At 45.3% G+C, this 27,370-nt stretch overlaps 1 protein-coding gene across 2 annotated transcripts in view; it reads right to left on the bottom strand.

Moving 5' to 3' along the window:
- Positions 1–2,393: 2,393 nt before the first annotated feature.
- LOC146869818 (HLA class II histocompatibility antigen, DRB1 beta chain-like) overlaps positions 2,394–27,370 on the bottom strand; it is a 90,621-nt gene continuing 65,644 nt past the window's right edge. For both annotated transcript variants that reach the window (XM_085619001.1, XM_085619086.1), the window contains exons 3-6: positions 25,700–25,978; positions 21,219–21,332; positions 12,981–13,013; positions 2,394–4,741 (exon numbers count right to left, since the gene is read on the bottom strand). In XM_085619001.1, the coding sequence (XP_085475127.1) occupies positions 4,722–4,741; positions 12,981–13,013; positions 21,219–21,332; positions 25,700–25,978 (446 nt within the window). In that variant the 3' untranslated portion in view covers positions 2,394–4,721. The remainder of the gene's footprint in view (positions 4,742–12,980; positions 13,014–21,218; positions 21,333–25,699; positions 25,979–27,370) is intronic.

Here is a 27,370-nt window from a genome sequence, read left to right as displayed (position 1 = left end):
TAGCCTTGGGGGATATTCTACTGGTGAGGAATGTGGAGTTAGGAGTATCCATCAGTAATCCAGATCTTCCATGGCAACTGGAATTCCTGTTAACACACAGCCTTCACTTGAAGCAGTCTTGAAAAGAGTGGGCTGCCATTTCTTGGTGAGCCTGGAGCTGCTCCTCCTTAGGTGCAAAGGAAAGCCAAGGAGAGGGGCCTGGTGTCTTCCTCGTGAGGTCTTTAGAAGAGCATCTTAATCCAGGACCTCCAGGCTCCTGTAAAACCAGACTATTTCTAGGGAGACAAAATCCCTTTAGGCTGGTCCAGGCCCTGGCACCATTCATTACGAACCACGGATGTACATGGGAACAGGCGAGGTGTGTCTGAACTGCTTCATTTTAAATACATAATGATGAGATCAGACCACTGGTAAAAGATCTGAAATCTCCAACTGGTTGGTGCAAAACAACATCCACTGTGTGTCCTTTTAGCTGTTTTGGGCCATTGACCACTGGAGATTCGCCAGACGAGGCCCAGAGCCCATGGAGTCACTTGCCATCGTATCTGTGGAGCCATCCATGGGCGTGCTAGAGCCGACCAGTAGGAAAAATATAATAATAATAATATCCACATTTGTAAAGCGCGAACAATCACCCGTAAGGGTCTTTAGGTGCTGGGGGCCGTCGGGAAGATTAAGCAAGCTATTGCCCAGAGTCACATGGTGCTGGGCTAATCTGCTGCCGGCGTCGGGGATCGAACCGTGATCCCCACATTCCGGAGTCAGTCACCCTGGCCACGGTACCACACCTCTTCTTAGGAAGACACGGACAGCTTGCAAAACTGCCTAGCCCACTGCCTCGTCAGCGACTTTAGGGAATTACCCGCTGTGCTCCAGGGAAATGTTATGTGAATTTGTAAATGGCACTATCACCCGCGAGAGTATCCTGGCACAGAGCAGGCGTGAGCCCCGCCTAGGGTAGGTTGGTTGATTGAAACACCAGGTCTTCAGCTTCTTGCAGACTTCAAGAAGAGAGCAGGAGGCTCTGACGTGGAGTGGGAGGTCGCTCCACGCTTTAGGAGTGACGTACCATGATGCCCGTTCCCCTGATCTGGTTCTGTGTGTACGTGGGATGTGCACGAGTAGGAGTCCTGCTGAGCAGACGCACGTGGGTGGATGGTAGAAAGAGATGTGAGTGTTCAGGTAGGTGAGGCCTAAGCTGTGTGGTCCCTTGAATGTGTATGTGAGGAGTTTCAATTCAGCATGTATGTGTCTTGGGAGCCAGTGGAGTTCCCTGAGGTGTGGTAATTATCCAGCAAGAACAGCAGAGTAATTAACAAGAACAAACTGCAAAGAAACATTAATAGTCGTGAAAGTATGGAGTACCTCAATGACATTACATATGATGTTTGAAATATTTGCAGCCCACCGACTAGTGAGGTCGCGCAACCTCGGTGCAGGATGTTCTACCACTGTGGCAGAGCAACACTTTATGTTATTTTTAAGCGTTTATAGAGCATGCTCCACCAGGAGGGGTCAGCGTGCTGTAGATCTGAACAACCGGGGAGGATGAGCATCCATCTATACAGAACTGAAAATGATTCTTAACACCAACTGCAACTAGGAGTTAGAAAGTAGTAAAGTCCTGCAGGCGGTCAGTCAGGGCAAGCAGCAAAGCAGGGGTGAGATGAAGAGAGAAGAGATAGCTAGAGACAGAAAGCACGTGGGCAGAGTGTGGGCAGCAGGGGTGCAACACCTGCCCCTGCATGGGCAGCAGTGGCGGAACACAAGCCCCTGCAGCCCCTGCGGCGCAGCCCCCTTCCCCAACCCTTCAGGAGCACCTTAAACCTTCAAAGGTCCCCGTTCAGCCCAAGGTCAATGAGTATCTGTCAGATATGGGAATCTCAGGGCCCCCCTCCATATATGGCAAGGGGCCCCATAATTTTCAATGACGTCACTGGTGGGCAGGAGAAAAGAACACTGGAGATCCGGGGATATAAGTACAAAGGTGAGGAGGAAAGCAAGTAATGAGATGAGAACAGGAGAACCCCTCAGCTTTTTTCAAATGCAGCCTGTTTGTGACCAACTAAGCAAACCAGAATTCCCCTCCTTTTTACTTGTTGCCTATATCTTGGAGGTGGAGTTTATATAAAACTATGGCACAGACACGGTCATTGGTTCAGCCCCTCATGACTCCGTCCCTCATGATTCTGAGCGTTATGAGTCTGCCCCTTATGGCTCCGCCCCTCATGGCTCTGCTCCCCATAGCTCCACCCCCTTCCTGGCGCAGCCAATCTATGGAATCCCGAGAGTAAATGTTTTCCATTCCCAGCACAGAAGAATATCATGTTCTTATGAGATAGTTGACAGTGCACACTCAGAGGAGCACACATACATCCGGGTACAAGCGAGTGTTTAAGACAAATTCACCATTTTATTGAATAAACCACACCCAGCAGGTACATCAGATTTATCACAGTAATTTACACAGAAGGCTGATCAAAATGAAAACTAGCATTTTATCTCTGACATTAGACCAGGAGAGGCAATCATCTCAACAGAATCATTCCATAGACAAATATTGCTCAAAAAAAGGATTTGACAGCAGCAGGCAGGGACTTGATTGGTTTTTGACATGGGTTATAGACAAGTCTTCACCATCACTCTAAGAAAATGTCAAGGTAGATCTTTGGCCTACTTTTCACCTGCTTCCTTCTTCACCCTCCTGGACAGAGGTCTTTATAGATGTCTTGCACATTGTCCAATGAGGTTAAAGCAATGAACTCTGAAAGGACTGAGTAAAAACCACTGTGGACAAGGCTGTGAACCCCACAGACACCATGACTGGGATCCTCATAGACCTGTTACTGCTGAAGCATCATCAAAGAGGACTGTAGCAAACATGGTGCCATCACCGACTAGGCCATTACTGACGGGATGTGTCCACCAGGTGAACGCTGCTTGAAGCCATCACACTTGTCATCTCAGTTGAAGACCAGGCATCTCGGCAGGGAAAGTGGTTATGAAGCAGGTGGGTCACCAGCAACCGCTAGGCCTCCTTGGTAGCTGCACTTCGCTCTGCTCTCCACATATTCAGGTATAGGGGTCAGGCACGGGTTGGATCAACAAAGGGCCTGATTTAGATCTCGGCGGATGGGTTACTTTGTAACAACGGTGACGGATATCCCGTCTGGTGAACTGTAAATCCTATTATATCCTATGGGATTTATATTTTGGCGGACGGGATGGATATCCGTCACCGTTCTGATGGTTAACTCATGCGCCAAGATCTAACTCAGGCCCAGAGTCCTAAACAGTTGTTCCTTGAGTTAAAAGGTAGGTTAGGTTTTTTTATTGTGCAGGTAACACAATTAAGGTCAAACAATATAGAACTGCAAGTGTGAGGTGTCCAGGGAGGGGGCAGAAAGGCACTTCAATGGGGGACCGGTACTAAGACTTCGATCAGAAAACAGGGACGTTCTTGTGGGACTGAGCTGTGGCAGGAAGTAGGCCAAGGGCTTATCTTTTAAAAAGCTGTCTTAGGAGAGTGTGACACAAGAAGAGAATTCTACACAAACAATAAAAGTGATTGTCACACGCGATTAAACATACACTTATAAGAATACCAGGTGTCCTGCGATAGCTAACATTATCCGACCTTTTAACTAAATGTATTATAAGAAGAGGAGTCCAGGTCAGTTGATACCAATTAGGGGGGTTCTCATTTGAAAGTTCTGATAACAGAAGGAGCCCTGAGATAGGTAATATCATTGTGGGGTGGGAAACAAGGGTAGTACATTTTTATTTGTCAAAAACAAATGGTGGCACTTTCAGTCCTTTGGTCTCAGTTAAACTTAAGACCAAAACGTACGTTTAACTGAGACAAAAGTCTAACTTTACTACTCGTGAATGCCCTTTGTGAATACCCAAAGCCGTAAAGTTAGACTTTCGTCTCAGTTTACCTTTGTGAATCCGGCCCTACGTGCAATGAAGATGTGCTCTTGACAAAGTCCCTTCGTAGGCCTTCTGCTGGGCATCGCAGAAGCCCTTGTAGACTCTTGACGGACTGAAAGTGTACTCTTGACAAAGTCCCTTCGTAGGCCTTGTGCTGGGTATCAAGGGTGCCCTTGTAGACTCTTGGCGGACTGAAAGTGTGCTCTTGACAAAGTCCCTTCGTAGGCCTTGTGTTGCGTATCGAGGGTCGCCCTTGTAGACTCTTGGTGGACTGAAAGTGTCCTTTTGACAAAGTCCCTGCGTAGGCCTTGTGTTGCGTATCGAGGATCGCCCGTGTAGACTCTTGGTGGACTGAAAGTGTGCTCTTGACAAAGTCCCTTCGTAGGCCTTGTGTTGCGTATCGAGGGTCGCCCTTGTAGACTCTTGGTGGACTGAAAGTGTGCTCCTGACAAAGTCCCTTCGTAGGCCATGTGTTGCGTATCGAGGGTTCCCTTGTAGACTCTTGGCGGACTGAAAGTGTGTTCTTGGCAAAGTCTTGTGGTAGGCCTTGTGCAGACAGAAAATGTGTCCAAGACTGCAGGTTGGAAAAAGAGGGCTCCTTGTAGGCCATGTGCTACTGACTTTGAATATCTTCTCACTGGCAGCAGAAGAGGAACAATAAGTGATAAATTGATTGGTTCGGCGCATGCTCTATTTGAGGCACAAGTTGATCTCAAGCATTAGGCCATTAAAATGTTGCATGAGTGAGTCCCAGAGCTTTGTGAAAGTGGCAGGTCATATAACTTCATCTAACTCATGAAACGGACTCCTGTAGGAAAAGAAAAGAAAGGGAGATTAGAGAAAGACCTGTGTTGCTAGGCATTTGCTAGGCAACAAGCATTAAAAACAAGATGATGGACAATGCAACGGAAGCTGGGCTTGGACAGAGTCTCTACTACACTTGTGGTGGCTGGTAAACTTTGGAAGTGGTGAGGATTCAACACCTGACCTGAAATTCAACAAGAAAGAGAAGAGAACAAGTCTGATGTCACATACCTGATATAGAGGTGGTTCTGCCCTTAAGACAATGAAAAAAATCAGGGCCAAATGTTGCAACGTGAACTAGTGCAATAATGTTATGGTGTACCATGCCAGGCCTAAGAGTACCCTAGGAGATTAGGGATTCACCCTCCCAGGAAAGAAACAGCATCTTTTTTCATGCCTACGCTCAGCTGCTTTCATTTTTCAAATCTGTCCCTTCCATGTAGTTTCTCTGTCACATGGTTATTAGAATGGGCTGGGTTGAATTAGCTAAAGTTTTACAAATTTCACCCTCACGAGGCATGGGCAGTAACAGCAGCCACTTCCAACAGGATCATACCCAGTGGTTCTCCTCATTTTAGGGAAACCCTCCAGGATACAGGGCAGACAGGCTGCGATCTCAGACTTAGACTCATTTTAGGATTTCTCGGGTCTCGAGTCTTCTGTTGCCAAGTAGCAGCCATTCTTGCAAGGGTGCCAGAACACTGCAGATTCCCAAGGCTGCTAAATAACGTATCCCATGGGCCAGTTTCTCAGCAGCTGTGGGTGCCCGGACTTCCGACTCAGTTGGTTTAAGGTTGGGTTGTGGAGAATATGAAAAACTCTCCAAAAGGATCATTTTACTTACCCTGTAAACATCTGTTCTTGGCATGTAGTGCTGTAGATTCACATGCTTTGCATAAGTCCGCCATCCAGTGTTGGGATCGGATGACTGCAAGTTGTGTTTGTTTGAAGAAGTTTGTTTGAGTCACGAGGCTATGTGACTCCTCCTGTTGGTGATGCGGCACATGGGCATCGACTCCATTGTTACCTTGTTTTGCCACAGGCGGGTGAGAGTAAGTATCAGTAACGTGTGATGTCTATGCAAATAATGTGAATAAAGGTAAAATAAACTGTGACCTACACAGGCTCCCGGGAAGGAGGATGGACGCATGTGAATCTACAGCTCTACATGCCAAGATCAGATGCATACAGGTTAAGTAACATAATCTGTTCGAGGCAAGTGTGGCTGTAGATACACATGCTTTACCCAGACTGTAAAGCAGTCCCTCTCTCAAAGTGGTGGCTAGCCTGTGGGGGTTGCAGTTTGTAGTATCCTGGTGTTATGGATTGCCTCTCCCATGTTTCCTTGTCCCAGGCTGATTACTACACAGTTATTAAAAGAGAAGCTGTAGTACTGCTAGTGTTTTGTGAAGGTGTGTGGTGTGGTCCATGCTGCTGCTTTGCAAATGTCAGCAAATGCCATAGAGGCCCCTATTCTGCGAGGTGAATGAGCTTTAGGGCGAACACGTAAAAGTCTTTTAGCTTTAGCATAGCAAGTTTGGATAGATTTTACTATCCCTATTAAAATTCCACTTTTTGAAATAGCATTCCTATACATTAAAGTTCTTTTGACATCCAAAGTAAGTAGAGCTCTTTCCGCAGCAGAATCAGGTTCCCATGTCATGGAAGTCCTCACCCAGCATGGAAAGCTGGGCCTGCCTGTGCTTCCTTCTTCTGGCCTGCAATCTCTCCAAGTCAGCTTCACAATCTGTAAGCCCAAAGGCCGCCTGCCATGCTTTGATGACATCCCACAGCAGGAAGCCAGGCTCTGTTGGGCTAGAGGCTTACCTAATGTGCACCCCCACTAAACATCGATGGTTTCTACTGTGCCAGTATCCCAGGATAAAAGACTCACTGAAGCAGATTACAGCATAGGCCCCCCTTGCTGAGACCAGCCCCCCACCCCTCTCTGTAAAATCCATCAAGCCCCCATAATTGCGGTCCTGAGCAAAGGTACCAACATTAAACTGGGAGCATTAAACTGGCCAAAAAAGACTTCAGGCAACCAACCCATGGGCACCCCAATTTCTTCTTCTATTTCGCTTGGGATGGATCCCATTGTTCATTTTGCATGACTAGTTTTTGAGTAATTTGATGTTTAGAGTGGTTTTTTTGTATATTCTTTGCAGCCTGGCCTTCATTAATTGAGTCCGTGAACTCACAGGCACCAGGACACTCGCACAAGACAGGCGTAATATTGCATGCTTGTGAAATTGCAACATTACTATACGAACATACAATTTCACACGCTTGCAATATTACTCTGCTCTACAATGGAACTCTGTAAAATATCTGGACTGGTGCAAGAGCCTAGAGGCCACAATAATGGCAGACGGAATGAAGTACAAAAGCCCAAGAATACCCAGGACCCCAGGAGGGTGGCACCCCTTGCTTAGGTGTTCAATCTTTTTTAGGCCTCGGCTCTAGATGGTGTGCATGTGCCCTCTAAAAAAGAGACCTGTTGTATGTACTTTGTGGGCTTCAGCCCGCCCACAGGCTTGCCATTTGCTGGCTCCCTCATCGCTCCGTTATTCATTCTCCCCTTTTGCCCATTGCTTCCATGCATAATTCCTCTTTCTGTCTTTAGCCCTCCCCGAGAGTAGCGATCAATTACTGCTAAACATACGCAGGGGCCATTTTAAGGCATTGTTTCTAGACAACTTTTTTATTATTACTTTAGTAGTGCATTTCGTGAGCGCTACAGTTTTTACTTGCACCGTTCTTTGTTTCCTGCTCGTGCCTGCTCATTATTTATTTATTTCTCTTTGCCTCTCGCAATCCCTATATATTGCTCTCTCACTCCCTGTTCTTTCACTGTCTGTTGTTGCATCCTCTGTCTCCTGTGAATTAATTTTTTTTTTTTGCATTTTTATAGCCCTAACTCAACCCTAAGGGATTGAAGCGCTTTACATGAGCACCAGTTACATTACACAAGGATACATTCATTTCTTCGTAGCCCCAGGGAGATTAAGTGATTTGCCCAGAATCACAGGATATTGAGTTGATGGCGAAATTCGAACCAGGTTCCCCAACTCCAAAGTCGACAGCTCTGGCTGTTATGCCACATTCTTGTTCCAGCAGTGAGTCAATGATCAGTAAAGACCTAGGGACAGCACACCCTGCTCTGTTTAAACCAACTATGCCATTATTGCTCAACTTCATTGTAATACTTTGTATGCATTTTTCCTTTTTACTCACATCGGTCTGTTTCCTGCTCATGGCACCTGGGGCACATGCATCAACAATGCCATTTGCGATTCCTTATTAGCGAAAAATAAGGAATCGCTAATAAGGAATAGCAAAAGGCTATGCATGTAGGAATCGCTATTCAAATAGCGATTCCTTAACTTTCCTTAATTGCTACTAGCAAATTGCGAGTAGCAATTAAGGAATGCCATCCCAATCATTCCTATGGGCCTCCAGGCCCATAGGAATGAATTGGAGATTGCATGAGCAAATAGCGAGTACCAGTAGGTTCTCGCAAATTGCTCATGCAATTTCAAGGGTGCAAGGGTGTCAAAATGACACCCTATTGCACCCCTGAAATTGATATGTGCACATATGTTGCACACACACATGCTCTAAGGGCATGTGTGTGCGCAACATGAAACTTTGAAAAATGCACAAAAGTGCATTTTTCAAACTTTTAGCAAATTACCATGCAGTTCATCTTCATGGTAATTTGCTCCCCCTATTAGCGAATTCGCTAATTTTTTAACTTTCATGCATTGCATTTAAGGAATCCCAAATTGAGATTCCTTAAATTAAGGAATCTCAATTTGGGATTCCTTAAATGCTATCGCTATTTAAGGAATCGCTATTTAAGGATTCCTTAAATAGCGATTTTTGCTTTTGGGTTGATGCATTGGGATTGGGTATTTTTAACTCAATACCGGGAGCTATTAGCGAATCGGTATTTTACCGACTGGATTTTGGCTTGATGCATGAGGCTGCTGGTTATTTCTCTATTTCTCTTTGCCGCTTGCAATCTCTCTGTGTTGCTCTCACTCCCCGTTCTTTCACTGTCTGTTGTTGTATCTCCTCTGTCTCCTGCTAGTTTTTTTTTTGCTGCACTTTTTTTTATAACGCTAACTCAACTCTAAAGGGATTGGAGCGCTTTACATGAGCACCAGTTACATTACACAAGGATACATTCTTTTCTTGCTAGCCCCAGGGAAATTAAGGGCCTAATTGCGATCTTGGCAGACGGGTTACTTCATCACAATGGTGACGGATATCCCATCCACCGAAATATTAATCTCATTATATCCTCTGGGATTTAAATTTCAGCTGATGGGATATCCATCGCTGTTGTGACGGAGTAACCCGTCCGCCAAAATAATAATCATGCCCTAAGTGATTTGCTCAAAATCACAGGATGTTGAGCCGACGCTGAGATTCAAACCTAGTTCCCCAGCTCTAAAGTTAGCAGCTCTGGGCATAACACCACATCCTCTCTATCTAGCAGTTGGACAATGGTCAGTGCAGACCTAGGGGCAGCTTGCCCTGCTCTGTTTAATAAACAATGCCAATATTGCTCAGCTTCATTGTAATACTTTGTACGCATTTTGGCACGGCTAGAAAAGTCCCCTGGGATTTACAATCGCCTGCTCAAACATTAACAACCAAGCATCAAGTTAGTAGGTGGGACGTCTCACTGCTTCCTCTAGGTAGCTCCCAGAGCCTCCAGCAAAATGGCTGTCGAGGCGAGCCGCAGTCTTTTCAGATTGCATGACCATAAGCCTCTGCTGCCGGTTTGATATGATTAGATGCCTGAGGTTGTTGGACTGAAGCAGGTTTGTTTTACAGGGACATTTTTAAAAAGTTATCCACCGCACTGCTGTTATCCGGAGAGCAAGAGGTTAGAAGGAAGAAACTACATCCCTGCATGCAGCCAAGCAGATATATTTTCTGGGGTTTGAGAGGGTAAATGCGACACCTGTAACAGTTGGCAATATGTTGTGAACTTCAAGGGACGCACAGATGACCCATTTTTAGGTCTCGACTCTACACAGCGTGCATGCACTGTCTCACAAAGAGACCTGTTGTATGTACTTTCTGGGCTTCAGCCTGCCCATATGTGTGCCATTTGCTGTCCCTGCAGTTGATACTGTATGGACAAGTGCTTCTTTCCTCTTCCCGCTCGCCCCCACTGATAGATGCTGTTCATTTGAGTGTCATATCTCTCCTCTATGATACATGATTATCACCTTACTTTTTCCCCTAAGTACCAAATTTGTGCTGGTTAGTATCTACACTATGCAGGGGGGCTATGGGCCGTTCTCAGAGGCAGACCTCTCTGGGGCTAGATGAGTTTGTGCTGAAATCTGGCCATAGAGTCAACTAAACCAAGTCCTGTCTCTTCCCCCTTCAGCAAATAAGCACTGACATGACTTGATGACTAGAATATTGGAATGTAGATTTGATATGGGGGTAAATATTTACCACACAGAAGACAACCTCAGCAGTGACAACCTGGGCAGGGTTCCTACATCTACCCACCAGTTGCTTACCATATAGGCCGGCATTACACTCTCCCCTAAGGAACGGGTGGCAATAGCCAAAACGCTGCTCCTACTTCGACTATTATATTTCTTTCTGGCATTGCCTGTAATCGTAAGGACAGTATTCTTTACAGAACTCCATGTTGTTGTTTCAGAATTAATATGGGGTAGTGGAAGTAGGGAAAGGGTTGAGCTCCACAAGATACAACATCCTTTGTCGGAGGGAGGGTTTGGGACCCCCAAATTATGAAATGTATTACGCAGCTGCCCAACTACAATGGCCAATTAAATGGCTAGAGGAACTCCCAATTCTGAGAGGACTAGTCTGTGTCGGGTGCTGCGTGGTTGGGCAATTCTTGACTGGCTAGTTAGCCCGACTTGGGTGATCCCCAGTATGTGTAATCTCACAAGAGTGGTGAAGAGGTGCTGGCACAGACATCTGCATGTGAAGGGCCGACCTCCTCCACACGCGCCAGAACTACCACTCTGGATGCTCCCTGAGATGAAGGGCGTTACGGTGAGGTTCTGTAATTCCCGAGTCTGACTCCATTTTGTTCTGTGCCACCATTTTGTGTTGCCCTCACATAGGCCTGTGAGGGTAGCCTGGCGAATAAAGTGGCCTGGCCTTCTTAGTTCATGTATACATTAACTAGGTCTCTTTTTGACTCTGAAAAGAACTGTAAGAAACTGACCTCTGCACCTGAAACTGACCTCTGCACCTGAAACTGACCCCGCAAAGCCAATTTCCCTAATCGATCTTTGTCTGAGATTGCCAATCAATGTTCAGGACATCGTTAACTTTTAGTTTCCTTGTACATGCCTTATCTTGTTCAGCATCTGTTACCGTTTCTTTTTTTATGTTTCTTCATTACATGGGTTATGCTTTCAATTATAGGTTTGTCCGGTTTGTGGAGATTGAATTTGGGACATTCCTAATAATTAACTTTTGGGTTGGGATACTGTAAATTGAGTTTTTGTTATGTGACACTTTGTTTGAAAATGTACCTTGTTGGCTAGAATTTTGTGCAGTGGGTGTACATTTATAATGTGAATATTGGGTATAAAAGGAGACATCTCGCCTTTGTAAAATGAGCAGTCTCCTGAGAATTTATACCGTGATGTATTTCTAGGATCACTGTTACTAGCTGCAGCTAATAAACGTGGTCTCTGATGCCATCCAGAAGTATTCCGTGTCTCTGTATACCAAGACAGGTGAACTCGAAGATCTTAGGCGTGCCCCTGACGCCGCTGGGTTAAACCCCGGTTCTTCAACGGTACCACACGACAGGAGGCCATGGACTGTTGGAGACCCTTATACAAAGTACGGTGTACATTTCAAGAGCTGAGAGATATGTATGGGGGAGATCAGGCCAATATCCTGCTTACAATGCTCTGGTGAACAGATCAGAGACGGGACCAGGAACAAACAGAACCCGCTGCGTCCTTGCTGTTGCAGTGTGTGGGAACAGAAGAAAGGCAACTACCACGCTTTATAAAGCATTGAACACACAGCACGCCACAAAACCCCTGGATGTCAGGAAGAAATGGGAGCATGACAACGGTGGAGGATTAACGAATGGGCAATGGGAGGCCTAGTTGGAATATGTAAAGAAGGTCTCGAAGAACCCAAGGCTCAGATACACACAGTTCAACTCTTTACAACAAACTTATCTCACTCCGAGATGCATGCACCACTTGTTTTCTGGAGCGTCTTTGGCATGCCCCAGATGTCGACAGCTGACACAGGTTTTTACCACATGGTGTGGGACTGCCTGGTGCTGTCTCAGGCATAGACAAGGAACTTAGGGTTATTTAGGAGCTCACAGGGTGGAAAATGGCTCCAGAGCCTGGACTCTGTTTACTGGGCTTTATGTCAAGAGGGAAAAGTGATAAATCTATGTAACCGGGAATTCATATGGTCCATGCATAACAGTGCTATGTCATGGACGCATTGCTGTGTCATGGATGCATTGCTGTGTCATGAACGCATTGCTATGTCATGGACACATTGCTATGTCATGTATGCTTTACTGTGTCATGGAAGCCTACTGGCGATCCGGTCGGCTGGCTCAGAGACCTGCATTAATGGGCCACAGATGTACCTACATTATTGTGCATTCAGCGCGGCAGGGGCCCATTTGGGACCACGTGGGATATGTATCTCACAAACTGGAGGCTAAAACTCACAACAGGCCACAGTTAGGGTGCAGAGTGTGATGTTTTGACATTTCTGGCCAACACTACTTGCGATATCCCAGGTACCTGCAGTGCTTTAAATCAAGCCACCTCTGGATGTGTCCATGCTGCAATGTTATACTGAATGAATGTTTTAATATATGAATACAAATGTATGGTTCTTTGTGACGCTCATGCAGCTGGACCTGTGGGCGATCTGTGAGTACACTACAGATATGATAATTTCACGTTCGAATGAAGTACACCGCCTGGGGCTTTCGTACATTTGATCTCAGTGTTACTTAGGGTCTGTTTTTTATTGTTACTAACAGTATTGTTGTTGGCGCTGGTTACTGAGTAGAATTCTCATGCCTTTTACATACTCCAGAGTTTTCTGGTACGAACACTTATTTTTGTATCGATGCCACAGAATGGACTCTGATTTGTAGTGAAGATTGAATATACTGTAGTTGTTAGGGTGATAAACAGGTAAAAAGCAATACAAAAATACTAGAGAAATATTACCTTCAGACACATTATTGATGGACTGAGGCGAGCCTGTGGAAGAGAGAGAAATGTCTTGTTAAAGGCCGCATTCCTCACTCTGAGATCTGTCCTATATCCTGGGTCCTGCCCGCATTCAGTGTGCTTTCACTTAATAAGTGCTCACTCAGTGTCCTGTCCTGATCTGTCACCCAACAATCCATCACTCAGTGTTATGTTACTCAACAACCCATCACTCAGGGTCCTGTCACTCAACAATGACTCACTCAGTTTCAGGTCACTCTAAAACGCCTCACTCGATGTCTTGTCACTCAACAATGCCTGACTCTGAGTCCTGTCACTCAATACTCTCCCACTGAAGGTCCTGTCAGTCAACTATACCTCACTCAGTGTTTGTCAATCAATAACACAATGACTTCTCACTGGGCAATCCTGCACTCAGAGTCCTGTCAGTCAACAGTTCTTTACTCAGTGTCCTGTCACTCAACAATGTCTCAATCAGAGGCCTGTCACTCAATCCCTCGCTCAGGGTCCTGTCAGTCAAAAATGCCTCACCCAAACCCTATTCACAAAGGTAAACTTAGACCAAAAGTCTAACTTAGTCCAAACGTCTACATTTACTACTTTTCGGTATTCACAACGGTAAGTTACTACTAGTAACTTTACAACTAGTATACTTACTACCAGTTGAGTTACTGGTAGTGAAGTTACTACTGGTAACTTTACTAGTAGTAAATTAACTAGTAGGTTCTTACCTTTGTGAATACCAAAAAATAGTAAAGTTAGTCTTCTGATCTAAGTTGGACTTTTGGTCTAACTTTATGTTTGTGAATTGGGATCTCCATGTCTTTTCACTCAACACAGCCTCAGGGTGCTCCACTGTCAATAGGTGATCTCTTCATTCATTGGCCCCTCACCGCAAGATCCCTTATAAAGGGTTCAATCATAGGGCAATGCCTCCCTCAGAATCCTAACACTGAACAATCCATAACTCAGAGTCCTATCACTGTATCGCCCACCACTCACGCCCCTGTACTTGACCATCCCTCACTGGTTCCATCAATGCTACTATCCCTCACTGTTACAATACCAGTGTACATCATTGGTACTATCCCTCACTGTGTCCATCACTGTTACGATTCCTCATTCTTACTATCCCTCACTGTGTCCATCACTGTTACTATCCCTCACTGTGTCCGTCATTGGTACTATCCCTCACTGTCACAATCCCTCAATGGGTCCATCAATGTTACTATCCCTCACTGTTACAATACCAGTGTACAGCATTGGTACTATCCCTCACTGTGTCCATCATTGTTACTATCCCTCACTATTACAATCCCTCACTGGTTCCAACAATGTTACTATCCCTCACTGTGTCCATCATTGGTACTATCCCTCACTGTGTCCATCACTGTTACTATCCCTCACTGTGTCCATCATTGGTACTATCCCTCACTGTGTCCATCATTGGTACTATCCCTCACTGTGTTCATCATTGGTACTACCCCTCACTGTGTCCATCATTGTTACTATCCCTCACTGTGTCCATCATTGGTACTATCCCTCACTGTGTCCATCATTGGTACTATCCCTCACTGTGTCCATCATTGGTACTATCCCTCACTGTGTCCATCACTGTTACTATCCCTCACTGTGTCCATCACTGTTACTATCCCTCACTGTGTCCATCATTGGTACTATCCCTCACTGTTACAATCTCTCACTGGTTCCAACAATGTTACTATCTCTCACTGTTACAATATCAGTGTACAGCATTGGTACTATCCCTCACTGTGTCCATCATTGTTACTATCCCTCACTGTGTCCATCATTGTTACTATCCCTCACTGTGTCCATCATTGGTACTATCCCTCACAGTGTCCATCTTTGTTACTATCCCTCACTGTTACCATCCCTCACTGGTTCCAACAATGTTACTATCCCTCACTGTTACAATACCAGTGTACAGCATTGGTACTATCCCTCACTGTGTCCATCATTGTTACTATCCATCACTGTGTCCATCACTGTTACAATCCCTCACTGTGTCCATCACTGTTACAATCCCTCACTGTGTCCATCACTGTTACTATCCTCACTGTGTCCATCATTGGTACTATCCCTCACTGTTACAAACCCTCACTGAGTCCATCATTGGTACGATCCCTCACTATTACAATCCCTCCCTGGTTCCAACAATGTTACTATCCCTCACTGTTACAATACCAGTGTACATCATTGGTACTATCCCTCACTGTTACAATACCTGTGTACTATCCCTCACTGTGTCCATCACTGTTACTATCCCTCACTGATAAAATCCCTCACTGGTTCCAACAATGCTACTATCCCTCACTGTTACAATACCAGTGTACATCATTGGTACTACACCACACTGTGTCCATCACTGTTACTATGCCTCACTGTGTCCATCATTATTACTATCCCTCATTGTTATAATCACTCACTGTGTCCATCATTGCTACTATGTCTCACTGTTATAATCCCTCACTGTGTCTGTCATTATTACTATCCCTCACTGTGGCCATCCTTGTACTATCCCTCACTGTGTCCATCATTGGTACTATCCCTCACTGTGTCCATCACTGTTACTATCCCTCACTGTGTCCATCACTGTTACTATCCCTCACTGTGTCCATCATTCGTACTATCCCTCACTGTTACAATCCCTCACTGGTTCCAACAATGTTACTATCCCTCACTGTTACAATACCAGTGTACAGCATTGGTACTATCCCTTACTGTGTCCATCATTGTTACTATCCCTCACTGTGTCCATCATTGGTACTATCCCTCACTGTGTCCACCATTGTTACTATCCCTCACTGTGTCCATCATTGGTACTATTCCTCACTGTGTCCATCATTGTTACTATCCCTCACTGTTACAATCCCTCACTGGTTCCAACAATGTTACTATCCCTCACTGTTACAATACCAGTGTACAGCATTGGTCCTATCCCTCACTGTGTCCATCATTGTTACTATCCCTCACTGTGTCCATCACTGTTACTATCCCTCACTGTGTCCATCACTGTTACTATCCCTCACTGTGTCCATCATTGGTACTATCCCTCACTGTGTCCATCATTGTTACTATCCCTCCCTGTGTCCATCACTGTTACAATCCCTCACTGTGTCCATCACTGTTACTATCCCTCACTGTGTCCATCATTTTGTACTATCCCTCACTGTTACAATCCCTCACTGAGTCCATCATTGGTACTATCCCTCACTGTTACAATCCCTCCCTAGTTCCAACAATGTTACTATCCCTCACTGTTACAATCCCTCACTGTTACAATACCTGTGTCCATCATTGGTAGTATCCCTCACTGTGTCCATCACTGTTACTATCCCTCACTGTTATAATCCATCACAGGATCCAACAATGCTACTATCGCTCACTGTTACAATACCAGTGTTCATCATTGTTACTATCCCTCACTGTGTCCATCACTGTTACTATCCCTCACTGGTTCCAACAATGTTACTATCCCTCACTGTTACAATACCAGTGTACAGCATTGGTACTATCTCTTACTGTGTCCATCATTGTTACTATCCCTCACTGTGTCCATCATTGGTACTATCCCCCACTGTGTCCATCATTGTTACTATCCCTCACTGTGTCCATCATTGGTACTATTCCTCACTGTGTCCATCATTGTTACTATCCCTCACTGTTACAATCCCTCACTGGTTCCAACAATGTTACTATCCCTCACTGTTACAATACCAGTGTACAGCATTGGTCCTATCCCTCACTGTGTCCATCATTGTTACTATCCCTCACTGTGTCCATCACTGTTACTATCCCTCACTGTGTCCATCACTGTTACAATCCCTCACTGTGTCCATCACTGTTACTATCCCTCACTGTGTCCATCATTGGTACTATCCCTCACTGTTACAATCCCTCACTGAGTCCATCATTGGTACTATCCCTCAGTGTTACAATCCCTCCCTAGTTCCAACAATGTTACTATCCCTCACTGTTACAATACCAGTGTACATCATTGGTACTATCCCTCACTGTTACAATCCCTCACTGTTACAATACCTGTGTCCATCATTGGTACTATCCCTCACTGTGTCCATCACTGTTACTATCCCTCACTGTTATAATCCATCACAGGATCCAACAATGCTACTATCGCTCACTGTTACAATACCAGTGTACAGCATTGGTACTATCCCTTACTGTGTCCATCATTGTTACTATCCCTCACTGTGTCCATCATTGGTACTATCCCCCACTGTGTCCATCATTGTTACTATCCCTCACTGTGTCCATCATTGGTACTATTCCTCACTGTGTCCATCATTGTTACTATCCCTCACTGTTACAATCCCTCACTGGTTCCAACAATGTTACTATCCCTCACTGTTACAATACCAGTGTACAGCATTGGTCCTATCCCTCACTGTGTCCATCATTGTTACTATCCCTCACTGTGTCCATCACTGTTACTATCCCTCACTGTGTCCATCACTGTTACTATCCCTCACTGTGTCCATCATTGTTACTATGCCTCACTGTGTCCATCACTGTTACAATCCCTCACTGTGTCCATCACTGTTACTATCCCTCACTGTGTCCATCATTGGTACAATCCCTCACTGTTACAATCCCTCACTGAGTCCATCATTGGTACTATCCCTCAGTGTTACAATCCCTCCCTAGTTCCAACAATGTTACTATCCCTCACTGTTACAATACCAGTGTACATCATTGGTACTATCCCTCACAGTTACAATCCCTCACTGTTACAATACCTGTGTCCATCATTGGTACTATCCCTCACTGTGTCCATCACTGTTACTATCCCTCACTGTTATAATCCATCACAGGATCCAACAATGCTACTATCGCTCACTGTTACAATACCAGTGTTCATCATTGTTACTATCCCTCACTGTGTCCATCACTGTTACTATCCCTCACTGTGTCCAACATTGTTACTATCCCTCATTGTTATAATCCCTCATAGTGTCCATCACTGTTTCGATCCCTCACGGTTACAATCCATCACTGTGTCCATCATTTTTACTATCCCTCACTGAATCCATCATTGTTACTATTCCTCTCTGCTACAATCCCTCACTGTGTCCATCATTGGTACTATCCCCCACTGTGTCCATCATTGTTACTATCCCTCACTGTGTCCATCATTGGTACTATTCCTCACTGTGTCCATCATTGTTACTATCCCTCACTGTTACAATCCCTCACTGGTTCCAACAATGTTACTATCCCTCACTGTTACAATACCAGTGTACAGCATTGGTCCTATCCCTCACTGTGTCCATCATTGTTACTATCCCTCACTGTGTCCATCACTGTTACTATCCCTCACTGTGTCCATCACTGTTACTATCCCTCACTGTGTCCATCATTGTTACTATGCCTCACTGTGTCCATCACTGTTACAATCCCTCACTGTGTCCATCACTGTTACTATCCCTCACTGTGTCCATCATTGGTACAATCCCTCACTGTTACAATCCCTCACTGAGTCCATCATTGGTACTATCCCTCAGTGTTACAATCCCTCCCTAGTTCCAACAATGTTACTATCCCTCACTGTTACAATACCAGTGTACATCATTGGTACTATCCCTCACTGTTACAATCCCTCACTGTTACAATACCTGTGTCCATCATTGGTACTATCCCTCACTGTGTCCATCACTGTTACTATCCCTCACTGTTATAATCCATCACAGGATCCAACAATGCTACTATCGCTCACTGTTACAATACCAGTGTTCATCATTGTTACAATCCCTCACTGTGTCCATCACTGTTACTATCCCTCACTGTGTCCAACATTGTTACTATCCCTCATTGTTATAATCCCTCATAGTGTCCATCACTGTTTCGATCCCTCACGGTTACAATCCCTCGCTGTGTCCATCATTGTTACTATGCCTCACTGTTACAATACATCACTGTATCCGTCATCGTTAAAATGCTTAATGTTATAATCCCTCACTATGTTCATTATTGTTAATATGCCTCACTGTTATAATCCCTTACTGTGTCCATCATTGTTACTATCTATCACTGTTACAATTCCTCAGTGGCCATCATTGTTACTATCCCTCACTGAGCCCATCATTGTAACTATCCCTCACTGTTATAGTCCCTCACAGTGTCCATCATTGTTACTATCCCTCACTGTTACAATCCCTCACTGTGTCCATCATGGTTACCATCGCACAATGTTAATATCCCTCATTGTGTCCAACATTGTTGGTATCCATCACTGTTACAATCCTTCACTGTGTCCATCATTGTTACTATCCCTCTCTGTAACCATCCCTCACTGTGTCCATCATTGTTACTATCCCTCTCTGTTACCATCCCTCACTGTGTCCAACATTGTTACTATACCTCACTGTGTCCATCACTGTTACCATCCCTCACTTTTGTAATCCCTTACTATGCCCATCATTGCTACCATCCCTCACTGTTACTATCCCTCTCTGTAACCATCCCTCTCTGCGTCAATCATTCTTACTATTCCTCATTGTTACTATCCCTCACTGTTACAATCCCTCACTGTGCTCATCATTGTTACTATCCCTCACTGTGTCCATCATTATTACTGTCCCTCACTGTTACAATCCATCACTGTGCCCATCATTTTTACAATCCCTCACGGTTACAATTCCTCACTGTGTCCATCATTGTTACTATCCCTCACTGTTGTAATCTCTCATTATGCCCATCATTCTTACATATATCCCTCTCTGTTACAATCCTTCACTGTGTCCATCATTGTTACAATCCCTCACTGTGTCCATCATTGTTACAATCCCTCACTGTGTCCATCATTGTTACAATCCCTCACTGTGTCCATCATTGTTACAATCCCTCACTGTGTCCATCATTGTTACTATCTCTCTCTGTCACAATCCCTCACTGTGTTCATCATTACTATCCCTCACTGTATCCATCATTGTTACTGTCCCTCAATGTTACAATCCCTCACTGTGTCCATCACTGTTACAATCCCTCACTGTGTCCATCGTTGTTACTGTTATAATTCCTCTTTGTATCCATCATTGTTACTATTCTTCACTGTTATAATCCCTCCCTGTATCCATCCTTGTTACTATCCCTCAATGTTACAGTCCCTCACTGTGTCCATCATTGTTGCTATCCCTCACTGTTACAATTCCTCACTGTGTCCATCGTTGTTACTATCCCTCACTGTGTCCATCATTGTTACTATCCCTCACTGTTACAATCCATCACTGTGTCAATCATTGTTACTATCCCTCACTGGTGGAATCCTCACTGTATCCATCATTGTTACTGCCTCTCACTGTTATAATCCCTTGTTGTGTCCATTGTTACTATCCCTCACTGTTATACTCCCTCACTGTGTCCATCATTGTTACTATCCCTCACTGTTATAATCCCTCACTGTGTCCATCCATGTTATTGTCCTTCAATGTTACAATCCTTCACTGTGTCCATCAGTGTTACTGTCCCTCACTGTTACAATCTCTCACTGTGTCCATCAGTGTTACTATCCCGCACTGTTACAATCCATCACTGTGTCAATCATTGTTACTATCCCTCACTGGTGCAATCCTCACTGTACCCATCATTGTTACTGTCCCTCACTGTTATAATCCCTCGTTGTGTCCATTGTTACTATCCCTCACTGTTATACTCCCTCACTGTGTCCATCATTGTTACTATCCCTCACTGTTATAATCCCTCACTGAGTCCATCCTTGTTACTATCCCTCACTGTATCAAATCATTGTTACTATCCCTCACTGATATAATCCTTCTGTGTACATCATTTTTACTATCCCTCAGTGTTGCAATCCCTCACTGTGTCCATCATTGTTACTATCCCTCACTGTCATAATCCCTCACTGAGTCAATCATTGTTACTATCCCTCACTGTTGCAATCCTTCACTGTGTCCATCCTTGTTACTATCCCTCACTGTACCAATCATTGTTACTATCCCTCACTGTTATAATCCTTCTGTGTACACCATTTTTACTATCACTCACTGTTGCAATCCCTCACTGTGTCCATCATTGTTACTATCCCTCACTTTATGGTCCCTCACTGCACACTCTCGCTGTCCCTCAGTCTTATAATCACTCAGTGTGTCCATTATTGTCCCTCACAGTTACTGTCCCTCGCTATCTATTATCGTCCCTCAGTGTTGCCATCCCTCAGTGCCCCTCATATTCCCTCACCTTTTTTGTTCTTCAGGTAGATGACGAGTCCAATGGTGATGAAGATCCCGCCGAGCACGAAGCCCACGATCCCCGTCACCATCTTGTTTCTGGCCGACTCCGAGGCCTCGAGCCCTGTGTGAGGGAGGGCGACAAGCATTATAGTCACTCAGGGGTTAGAGACACTCAGGGTGAGCAAAAGACTGATGACACGCCTGGTAAGAAACCCTCCAGGGAGCACTCTAGGGTTAGGACTATTGAGGCAAAGTTCACAGGGGCCGATGAGGGTCACTGGGGACAAGACACCCCACCTCTGCATCAGGACCATGCGGACAGAAGTTCCGCCAGGGTTCTCCTCACTGAGGATCAGTGAGGATGCCCGGCAGGGAGCTGCCAGAAGTGCTTAATTTGTACAAAACATAAGTGCCAGGTCTGGCGTCAGACGGCCACTGCAGCGTGCACCACACACTGCCCTACTAGCTCTGCCAATGACTATACCAACACAACTACTGACCATCACACTGGTACAAGTGTGACAATTCGGACTATTCCAGGCCCCAAAGTGATAAGAATGGCTTAAGCAGCAGTCAATAGTCATTTCTAATGTATATTGATTGAATAATTACTCGGCCTGGGCGTAGTTCACAGAGTTTTGCTACGCAGAACTCCGCGAAGTTACAAAAAAACTCTGCGAAGTTCCGCGAGTGGCAGAGTGCAGTGCGAACTGCAGTTTGTACTGGTATTCCTGCAGCTCGGGTAGAAATTCTACCCGAGTGGGCGCTCGCGAACTTACCGTTCACGATCGCAAACTTACTTTTCGCGATCGCGAGCAGGGAAAAACTCCCCTGCACATCGCGAAGCGGAGTTTTCTGCACTCCGGGAGCTCCACGGAGTGCAGAAAAGTCCACAAACGGAGCAAATTTCACCGCCCAGGCCCAATAATGACCTGTTATTGTGCTCATCTCTAAATTATCCAGACAGCGCCGTATTGTAGCAGACTGTCACTAGTGTCCATGTTGACAATTAAGTGCCGGTGCCGAGCACCGGGAACCACCGGCTCAAATTAAGCACTCTGCCGGGCAAGGCTGGTGTACCCAAGGTTGGCAAACCCAGTAACTTATGGGGGGGCATTTAAAGAGTTGTATGATTGCTCTATGCACATTTATGGATTTTCTGCACTTATCATATAATGCAACATCTGGTCATAATTTGGAGATTTCAACAAAAAAAGGTTTTAGCTCAAGTGGAGTGCAGCCTGGATCCATGACTTTAGCGAAAGTGAACGAGTCACCCTTTACCCAATTACTCCTGTATGGAAGCCCTTAAAGAGGAATACCTTTTACCCAATTGGTGTTAATATCCCTAATTGATGAGCGAGGAAAGGAAGCATTTCGTACTGACCAGTGAATGAAAGACGTTTCCTGCCTGCAGGCTTTGTGAGGTGCTGTTTGCTGCTGTAGGCACCTCTTTGTAAGTACAGGTAGACAGTAATGTCAGGTACAGGTATTTTAATAGAATTGTTTCCTGTGCTTCAATGTGCAACAAAATCAACATGTTGTTAGTGCATTACATTGTCAATAAGGTTTGCTAACCTTGTATAGTTTTGTTTGTTAGGAAACCTATGAATTTTCTTTTGCGTGTACGCTCTTTTCCTATTAATGAGTGTCTAATCGTCCAAATAGCTTTATACTAGGGCTACACAATGTGCTGCTTATTTTACCATTAATGGATGTTTAATCTGCATCATTTGCCTCTGGCATAAATTCTTCACTACGAGTGCTAGTGCCTGCATAAGACTGCTGCATAGCCCAGAGAGTTTTCACGCAAACCCCTTTGTCAGAAACCTCCCTGCAGAATGCCCTGGAAGCCGCCTTGGCTCTGATGGAAGGCGACAGACTTTCAGTGGGAGATGCAACCCGTAATTAAACAACCAATCAGAGATTTGTAAAGCACAGCAAATCACCCGTGAGGGTCTCAAAGCGCTGGAGATGCTAGCTGCTTCGTGGTAATCTGTTCATTCGAATAGCCAGGTCTTTAGTCCCTTCCTGAATTCCCGGAGCAATGAGGTGGTCCTGAGGTGCAGGGGAAGGTTGTTCCAAGCTTAGGCCGCCAGGTGTGAGGAGCGTCCTCTGCTGTTGCTTCGGTAGATCCGGGGTGTGTCTGCGAGGGAAAGGGAGGCGGGTCGTAGGTGTCTGGCCTATTGGTGGGCAGACACGTGTTGGTTGATGTATGCTGGTCCTTTGTTGGACAGGGCTTTGTATGCATGGGTCACCATCTTGAACTAGCATCTCTTCTGGTTTGGGAGCAAGTGTAAGAGCCAGTGTAGCTTCTTGAGGAGCGGTGTCATATGTGTTTGTGGATGAGTCTGGCTGCTGAGTTTTCCTTTGGCTGTAGTCTCTTCAGGAGGCGTGCGGTTATGCCTACATAAAGCACATTCCAGTAGTCTAGTCTGCTGGTGAAGAGGGCCTGCGTGAGGGCTTTTCTGGTTGTTGAATGGGAGCCAGCAGAAGATCTTGAGGAGCATGAGTAGGGTGTGGAAGCAGGCAGATGAGATTGCGTTTACCTGTTTCTTCATGGAAAGCTTGCTGTGTAGAGGATGGTGCTGAGGTTGTGTACATGTTCTGTCTGGGCCGGTTATGGATGGAATGGGCCAATGGAAGAAGCAGGCCACACCAATCACAAGTAGCCAGTGGAGATCGCGCCAGTAAACTAACATCCAAGATTATAGAGGTCCGAGCTAGAAGGGTCTGGCTGGTTACAGGCAGCTTTCTGAAGGATGCTCTCCACAGGCAGTCATCCAAGTCTGGGTAGCAGTGAAGATTTAGAAGCAGAAAGGCTGCTACCAGAGTTAGCGTTTTGGTTTTCACATCATAAAAATGGTCTCTGATGATGAACCAAGGCAGAAACGGCATCGATGATGGCCTCACCTCCTTCCTTACCGGAAAAACCCAGAGGATCCACCTCCAACCTTTCACCTCTGAACCCAAGGAGATCACCTGCGGTGTCCCCCAGGGCTCATCCTCAGACCTACGCTCTTCAATGCATATATGACCCCGCTAGCCAACATCATCAGATCTCACGGCCTCAAAATAATTTCCTATGCAGACGACACCCAACTCATCCAAAGACGGCCAAGTACCCGCACTCCCTCCCAAAGAAAGGGAAACTGTTTCTTCCAGAAAGCGACTTCAGAAGTGCTGTTCGAGCCCTCGTACTCTTGCATCTGGACAGTGGTGATTCCCTACTCTCTTTGGGGCATTCTACGCACCACAGCACGTCTCATTCAGGACCTGAAGAAACAGGATCATATCACCCCCATCCTGATGGAACTCCTTCGGCTCCCCTCGCCGGCCCACACCATCTTCAGAACTAGGTGCATCATTTGCAAAGCTATCACCACCACCACCTCTGCTTATCTTTTAGACAAGCTCACCATCTCTGATGAATCTAGGCACACCAGCAGCCGCGACACCATCTGACTGCAGACTAAGAGGTGTAAGGAAGCGAAAACAAGGCAACAGGCCTTCTCCAACTATACATCCAGTGGAACAACATCCCCCTATCCATCTGGACCTCCCCAACGCTGCTCTAATATAGGAAACAGTTAAGGGCTCTCCTCTTTAAAGAACACTACATCACAGTGCAGTAACCGCGCACAAGCAAACTTTCTTTCCCATTACTCCTTGTCTTTATGCTTGTTTTTGGCCATGTACGGAGCTCCGTTGCCTACTATAGAACAACATATACATACACGCATACCTGTATACAAATGGGACTTAAATGGTCTTGCGAGTTATCACATCCACAAAGAGGTGTTCTTGTGGAATAGTGCACAGGAAGAGTATCCTCCTAGGACTGATGTCTAGCAGCAGATACTGGAAGGTACAGACAGACAGACAGACAGAAAAGGCAATGAATGAGACAAAGACACACAGGACTGATTGAAAGAAAGACAGACAGACAGGAAAATGGATGAGAGTAAGACAGACAGGACAATGAATGAGAAAAAGACACAGACAGACCGAGAATGAGAAAAAAACAAAGAGAGACAGACAGGACAATGAATGAGAGAAAGAGAGACAGACAGGACATTAAATGAGAGAAAGTCACAGACAGGACAATGAATGAGAAAAAGAGAGACAGACAGGACATTGAATGAGAGAAAGAGACATACAGAGAGGACAATGAATGAGAGAAAGAGACATACAGAGAGGACAATGAATGAGAGAAGGACACAGACAGCCAGACAGGACAATGACTAGGAGACACAGACAGACAGACAGGACAATGAATGAGAGAAAGACAGAGAGGACAATGAATGAGAGAAGGACACAGACAGCCAGACAGGAAAATAACTAGGAGACACAGACAGACAGACAGGACAATGAATGAGAGAAAGAGACAGACCGAGAGGACAATGAATGAGAGAAGGACACAGACAGCCAGACAGGACAATGAATGTGAGACACAGACAGACAGACAGACAGACTCTGGCTGCTTACGCCATTCCCTCTGAAGGGGCTCCGGGAGGCTGTCGTGCTCCACCTCACAGAAGAAGGTGTCTCCACTCTTGATGGTGGTCTGCAGCATCACCAGGATCTGCCCCGTCCAGTCCCCATTCTGCAGCAGCTCCGAAGACACCACACCCGGGTCCTTCTTCCCATTCTTCACCCAGTGGACGGTGATGTCGTAGGGGTAAAACCCGTTCACGTTGCAGATCAGCTGGTGCGGATTCTTCGGGTCCTCAGTGTCCATCAGCGACACTTTCACTGAGGGCTTCACTGTGAGACAGAGGTCAGAGCAGAGGACAGTCAGGATTACCATGTTCTTACTCTCCCTACCGCACCATCGGCCGGGGCCTGATGGTACAGCAGGGCAGGGCAGCACCTGCTTCTAAAAATGGAACTGGTTTAAAATGCAAACAGTAACTTCATATATGGGCACCCCATGTCAGTCAATGTGTTTGAACATAGATGGTCAAAAGGGTGGTGGGAAGGCCTTTAAACATGAACAAGCATTTGCAATGCAATTGGTCTCGCATTAGTGAAAGTTAGAGCTACTGGGGTTCCAAATAACAATGTTTCTAAGTGTTGATTTTCTGTGAAATATATCACAGCAGCAGCATAATCATAAAAGAAAGTCCAGGAAGCAAGGAAGGGGTGTAGTACCACAGGCTCTTGTTTTCTATAGCTTATTAGACAGCAGTTTCTGGGTATGCAAACGTGCAGGCTTTCTGTAAATACAGGGCATGCACTAATCGATATCATATTTAATATAGCAGCCTTAATTTTACTTTTCAACGTGACTAAATAATGAAGTAATACCTTTACAAAATGAGCCACATTATGCTGCATAATTTGGCCCTTTCTTGCTGCATAATTCCAGCATTTGCAATGCAATCGGTCTTGCATTTGTGAAGGTTAGAGCTTTTGGTGTTGCAAATGACAATGTTTTTCACTTAGTTTTTTTTGTATGCAGTGGAGTGGATTTATGTTGTCTGTAGTGGAATTGAGTGGTTTGGATTGGAATTATTAGTTGTGAATCAATGGGTTCTTAATTGCACACAGTGAGAAGCACAGCAAAGAGGGGGCAGCACTGCAGAAGCGCGGTTAATTTCAACCCAAAGCAGGCCTTTTGTAGCTTCTTAAGTGTCCATCGCTCCATCTCCTCCAGGATATCAGAGAACATAACGAGGAACACCAAAAACAAAAGTAAGAGCGAGCAGCATCTTTGTGAATCCTGCACTAAGTGCTTGAATATATGGTGCATGCACGAGTGTGCACATACGTTAATTTTTGGTACACAGCAATTTAATTCACCTCAAGATGCGTACTCAGCAAAAAGAATAATAGTGCCACAGTGTTTAACTAGCTTATATAAATGATATCTGACACCACAATCTTAAGTCTACAAGAAAAAACATAAGTTGCACACACCAGCAGCCAAGAATCGAATGTGAATCTTACTTTAAATGAAATGCCATTTACAGATCGCACAGGAGTTCATGGCAACTTTGCCACATCCCCAGTGAGCAGAAGAGCTATGAATGAGAGGGAACATTCTAGATTCCAGTGCCCTTGTGTTGGGTGTCAGAAAGTGCATGTGGCAAAGTGCGTCTTTTTGTCTTTACATCTAAACAGCGTAGTTGCACCGAAGCAGGTGGTGTCACCGGC

The sequence above is a fragment of the Triturus cristatus genome, chromosome 1_1 (assembly GCF_964204655.1).
Source record: "Triturus cristatus chromosome 1_1, aTriCri1.1, whole genome shotgun sequence".
Lineage (NCBI taxonomy): Eukaryota > Metazoa > Chordata > Amphibia > Caudata > Salamandridae > Triturus > Triturus cristatus.
The sequence above is the reverse complement of the archived record's forward strand: the minus strand, read 5'-3'. Positions and strand labels throughout refer to the sequence as shown.